Source organism: Sinocyclocheilus rhinocerous, unplaced genomic scaffold, assembly GCF_001515625.1.
Source record: "Sinocyclocheilus rhinocerous isolate Xijiao unplaced genomic scaffold, SAMN03320098_v1.1 scaffold113, whole genome shotgun sequence".
Classification (NCBI taxonomy): domain Eukaryota; kingdom Metazoa; phylum Chordata; class Actinopteri; order Cypriniformes; family Cyprinidae; genus Sinocyclocheilus; species Sinocyclocheilus rhinocerous.
This window is the reverse complement of record NW_015646846.1, coordinates 1,508,686-1,515,033: the sequence shown is the minus strand read 5'-3', so window position 1 is coordinate 1,515,033 and position 6,348 is coordinate 1,508,686. Positions and strand designations below refer to the sequence as shown.

The following is a 6,348-nucleotide window of genomic DNA, read 5'->3' as shown; positions in this document are numbered from 1 at the left end:
GTACATTTCTGCCATATGTACATTGACTGACAGTCACCACTGATAAGCTACCACTAAATATTGTAGAAACTTAATTTGCTGTAAAGTTGCTTTGCAACGATTTGTATCGTGAAAAGCGCTGTACAAATAAACTTGAATTGATTGATTGAATACACTAAATAAATTTAAATACTAAAAAAATATTGTTTTTTTAAACAATATTTTGTACATGATACAGGTCATTAATACAAATATGGGTGGAAAAATTGGTAACACTTTATTTTAAGGTGTCATTGTTACACATGTTACATGTACTTACTATTATAATAACAAATAATTATGCATAATTACATGCAAGTAACCTGCACCTAAGCCAAACCCAAATCCTAACCCTAACCATATAGTAAGTGCATGGTTAATTAATATTACTCAGTACTTAAATGTATAGTTACACTGTACACCTTAAAATAAAGTGTAACCGAAAAATGTACTTGTCGTTAAAGCAATGCAATAATGCAAAAAATCCTAAACATAGGCTTAATTTTTCTAATGCAAAATATGATTTTGATTTTGATTCTTTTAATTCTGTGGTGAAAAAGGACCTGGGTGATTTTTTCATGAGATTCAACCACAACAGCCTGACAGCCAATGTAAAGTCTCCTAATGCAGAGAATTTCATAGAGGCAAGTGTGACCGATCGCTAATTTGTGTTCAGTGTGATGTTAACTTTGTACTCCGTTAACTCCGTTACTGGCGGCAATAAGATTGTGGTCAGGCAGATTAGTCAGACAAACAGATTGGTGATCCACAAACAACACACAGAAGGATCAGGTGGAAACCGCCATCAGATTCCACATTGTCCTTTGTATTTATGTAGCCAAACATATGGCAATGTTTCTACTGAAACAGCAGAAGTTGAGACGCTACACCTTGAAAACAGATTAGTAAGAATAACCACAGCTACTTCCATTTATTTTGATAAACTTAATGCTCATAGGTCACAGACGGGGATGGTGTTGTATGTGAAACTCTCTCAGACCACCAAAGAAGGACCTGATAAAGCAATGCTAACATAATCAGAACGAAACTGTTCTGATATTTTCTTGGCAAATACCCAGTAGTGTTCTCTGTCTGAATAAAATCAAAAGAGAGATCTGACCTCTGGAGAATTTACAAAAATGTATTTCAGGGTACAAAACTCATCTTCTGGATGAACATAATTTTTTTTTAAGCTGTCTGGAGTTTTTTTTGTACATATACAGTACATGTGCCAATACTGTAAATCTGACAAGAACTCAAAAGGTTTTTAGTTTGAGATTATTCCATCTAACTGTTTTGTGTGAAAGTGTTAAACTGTTTTAAAATGGACTGGCTCATCAATATATTTGAGCATACAAATATAACATATAAACAAAACCTTTATTATTTGAAATTAGTGCTGTCAAACGATTAATCGCGATTTTTGTTTGCATAATATATGTGCGTGTTCTGTGTATATTTATTATGTATATATTAGTATTTATTTAGTTAATATTTATTTTGAACAGTATACACTACCGTTCAAGAGTTTGGGGTCAATAAGATTTTAATTAATTTTTAATACTTTTATTCAGAAGGGATCAATTAAATTGATCAAAAGTGACAGTAAAGACATTTGCATTTCACAAAAGATTTGTATTTCAAATAGTGCTGTCAAACGATTAATTGCGATTAATCGCATCCAAAATAAAAGTTTTTGTTTACATAATATATGTATGTATGCTGGTATTATGTATATATAAATACACACACATGCATGTATATATTTCTGAAAAATATGTTATGTTTATATATTAAATATATTTATTTATAATATACATTTTATGAATATAAATATAGACATGTAAATACATGTAAATATTTTCAAAATATATACTGTATGTGTGTGTACTAATATATACATAATAAATATACACAGAACACACACATATATTATGCAAACAAAAACTTTTATTTTGTATGCGATTAATCGCGATGAATCGTTTGACAGCACTAATTTCAAATAAATGCTGTTCTTTTGAACTTTCTATTCATCAATAACTCTTGAAAAAACGTACCATGGTTTCCACAAAAATATTAAGCAGCACAACTGTTTACGAAATTGATAATAAGCATCCTAAAATGCATCAAATCAGCAAATTAGAATGATCTCTGAAGGATCGTGTGACACTGAAGATTGAAGTAATGATGCTGAAAATGTAACTTTGCATCACAGGAATGAATAAATTACATGATAAAATGGAAAACAGTTATTTTAAATTGTAATAATATTTCACAGTATTACTGATTTATTGTATTTTTGATCAAATAAATTCAGTGAGCATAAAAGACTTCTTTCAAAATCAATTTAAAAATCTTAACAACCCCACGTCTTTGAATGGCAGTATATAGATTGCTGTATGTTTTAAATCTTCTTTTGTGAGATGTTCGGCTTGAAAAGGTAGCTTTTTGTTAGACAAAACATTCAAAAGTCCTCACAGCTCAAGAAACTCCCAAAATATGTCCTGCTGTCATGCTTAATGGATCTTTAGAATTGAACCGGATAAATTACCCTGTGGACCTAGATTTAGTGGTTTGTACTCACTAACTTCATTTATACAATCTGTTTTCTGCGTGAAGAACAATCCTGAAACTCAAGCTTGGAAACTTGTAAAACATCTCATGGTTTGAATTATCGCTGCAATCCAAGAATCCATTGTTCCAGCTTTGAGTTCTTGCCTTTTATTGAAGAATGGAATCCATTTCAGATATGTGATTGTTTTCCTGAAGAGAGAAGAGATAATAAATCATTTTTTAGTGACCGTTAACTTTAACATTCATATGGTACAATGTGTGAGCGTTTGATGATTTATAAAACTGATATGACACAGTGTTTTTAAGAACATATTCCCTACTCTCATAATCTCTGGTCTTCTGACCTTACAATATCATTTAGGTTTCTCATTTCTCCTGCCTCTGTCCCTACATCTCTTACCATGTCTTCGTCACAATCCTCGTGTGTGTGCTCCTCGCCCTCCTCCACATCACTGTGCAGCAGTTCCTCTGACTCTGAGCCTGACTCGTCCTGAGACAGTTCGCTCTTCATTTCATCTGCCTTCTGCAACTCTGTACACAGACAAACATTTATGTTTATATACATTTACGTACATTTACATACACAACATCAACAATTAAGCTACACTTATATAACTGGTGCTGTAACATGTCATCAGGCTTTTTAACCTTGTAATACCTGACACATAAAATAATAATTAAATATAAAAAACAATGTTTGCATATGTATCATATTTGATACATTTGGCTTTTATGGCTCATATAGTATGATATAGTCAGAATATGAAGCTCATACTCAAGGATTCAGAGGCCCAAACTAAGCAAAAATATGCAATTTGGTGCAGATGTTGATATTTCTATGGCCAAGAAGTAAGCTGAAATTCTAATAGCCTGTAATGTAAATCAGTGAGATCTTTATAACAGTAGCCTATAGCAGACTACTTACATAAAATGCATAGAAATATCAGTTGTCACTATATTTCTCCCAAGTATATGTCTTAGGAAGATATTCAAATGCTTAGGTTTATGATTAAAGCTGTATTTTTATTGTGGGGGGCAAAACAATGACATACAATACAATGATGATTGAGAGATGAACAAATAAACATTACTCAAAAACCTGACTTAAAAAAAAAAAGTATTGATAAAAGGGCTGTCAATCGATTACAAATTTTAATCTAATTAATTACACGGTGTGGTGATTAATTAATCTAATTATTCACATATTAATTGCACATCAAATTTGGTTGAGAAGGTACCCACAAAAGACAATTTAAAGCCATTATTGTGTTACATGAGAAAAGCATGAAAAAGATTACAAAAAGTAGCTGTAGAAAGATTTTTTTTTTATTTCCAGATTTTTTTTATTAAAGGGGTCATGATGCTATTTTAAAGATCATTATTTTGTGTATTTGGTGTAACAGAATATGTTGACATGCTTTAATGTTCAAAAAACACATTATTTTTCTTTATTATTAGAATTATCAACAGTTGTGCAGCCAAATATTTTTAAGTTACGCCTTCTTTCTTTGCGTGAATATTTGGGCGGCGTTATGCAAATCTTCCCAGATAGTGACGTAGGTATGTGGGGGCGTGTTAGAACGAGTCGTTTTAGGTAGGCGTGGTTGACTCTTAACTTTTATAAAGAATATCTCTTTGGATTTGAGACTTTAGTCTTTGCAACTTTACAGATCTTCTTTATGCACCAAGAGCTTGTAACAAAGGAAAGGAAAACTTGAAATCGCATCATATGACCCCTTTAATACGTAATTATGAAATAATTTTTAATGAAATTATACTCTAAATAAGAAATTAAACTGCCAGTAGGTGGCCGTAAATTTAATTGATTCATTCATTTGATTCGTTCAAACGGCTGATTTGTTCAGGAATGAAGTAAATGGCTCTCTTTTTGAATGGGCTATTGAATCATTGGTTCACCTGATTTGTTCAAAACGCGGATTCATTTAGAAATTGTGTGTTGCTTGGAGACGCACAACAGTTCTGCAAAAACAATATTGTGTAATATTTTAGACAATATTTAGTTCCTATTTACTGAACCGTATAAAATCAATACCACATTTGCACTCGTGCTAAACTCGTGTGATATTGCACTCGTTGCTGGTGTGATATTGCTTACCTATATCACATGATATAAATGAGATAAAATATCATATAGGCGCGTTTTTCCTCAATATGTTGAATTTTAGGGGCATATGCCTGCATTCCATCACGAAGTGAGTTGTTCCCCTACAACACCAATCAACTGTATAGAGCTCCGGACGTCACATGACCCATTCTGTTTACACCACCATGCTGGCAGGCAGGGACAGCCGGGAGCGAATATGAAATGAATGGCGCCAGCATGAGTTTCAAGGCAACAGAGTTCACTACGTACTTTAATTCAAAAGACATAGACATGTACATAGCAAAACGTAATAGATTAAGCATAACAGATCCCTATAATGCCCCCGTGGTGCTTTTAACGTGTAGTCTATCAATAAAGGAACGGATAGATTTCCTGACCTCCAGTATCCTGATATCTACAACTACCTCATCAACTTTCCCTCCTAACGTTACTCCGGAGACTCTTTAAAAGCCTACAAAAGCCTGGAGGGCTACAAATGGAGCCAATCTAATTTTTTGATGAATATTCAACCTGCTATGTCGTCACTGGAAGGGTAAGTCAAATGTGTTGTTAGCTAACGTAATCGACCCTAGCTGTCCTTGTAGGTAGCCAGCATAGCTATATCACTGTGAGTACAGTAGACATCATAAATGTCATGAAATCTTACCCGTTTAATCCCAAATTTTGTGTTAATTAGCATGTTTTATTGCAGTGAACCATTTTAGTCGTCTATCGGGAGTGTTTTACGAAGGTTAAGAAGCTTACTTAAATTTAAAATGTTTTTTCTCTATTTTGCAATAAAAGACGGCTTCCCTTATTGATCAAGTCTCGGGTAGATTGCATGTTTTCTTGCACGGCGGGATTTTGGACTCATGAAAAATAATCACGTAGTTTGTATTTGCCAAAACCGATTTACCGAAGTCAAAACACGGATGGAATTGGCAGTAGCGCGAGCGCCGCTTAATTGTGAAGCGGGAGCAGTGTTGCCAGACGTACGATAATTATCGTATTTGTACGATAATTTTGACCTCTGTACGATGTACGATCAATAATGAAAAAAATCCCATAATGTACGATAATTTCGAAATTTTTGAACGTTTTTTCCAAAGTCAACCTCATCAAAACGAAGCCATGAAATCGGCTCATTACAGACGCTCTAAATGGGTTGGTGCACACCTCAGGACCCTCAACATCTGGCAACATGCAGGATTCTGATGACAGCGACTCCCTTCCTGCAAGGTACGCCTATGGCCCTATGATTTCCGCGATGCGGAAAACACGGATGGAATTGCGGAATCCAGTCAACAGAATTTACTGTATAACGCAGAATGTCACGGAATTTGTCAAAGTTTGGATGAATTAATCAAAGGAAGGTCATTACACTTAAATCGTGATATAAGATCAATTAAATTAATGTGTTATGCCTTCATTCCATAACCAGAAAAATTAAAATACACAACGCAGAATTTCTAAATAAAAAAAAAATCAAATTTAAATTTTGAAAAAAAAAAAAAAAAAGGAATTTGGGAAAAAATAAAACGTATTTCGTAGGGCCCTAGCATAGTTATTTATTTTTTGTGGTGATTTGAAGGTTTTGTCAAAAAGTTGTTGTTCTAGTCTAGTAGATAAATAGCTGTATTCTGTACGTTTTT

The 6,348-nt window shown here is 33.5% G+C and overlaps 1 protein-coding gene across 3 annotated transcripts in view; it reads right to left on the bottom strand.

The window, feature by feature from the left end:
- LOC107708138 (RNA-binding protein Raly-like) overlaps positions 1–6,348 on the bottom strand; it is a 96,114-nt gene that overhangs the window by 4,525 nt on the left and 85,241 nt on the right. For all 3 annotated transcript variants that reach the window (XM_016512295.1, XM_016512297.1, XM_016512296.1), the window contains 2 exons: positions 2,993–3,123; positions 2,737–2,781 (listed from right to left, as the gene is read on the bottom strand). In XM_016512295.1, the coding sequence (XP_016367781.1) occupies positions 2,740–2,781; positions 2,993–3,123 (173 nt within the window). In that variant the 3' untranslated portion in view covers positions 2,737–2,739. The remainder of the gene's footprint in view (positions 1–2,736; positions 2,782–2,992; positions 3,124–6,348) is intronic.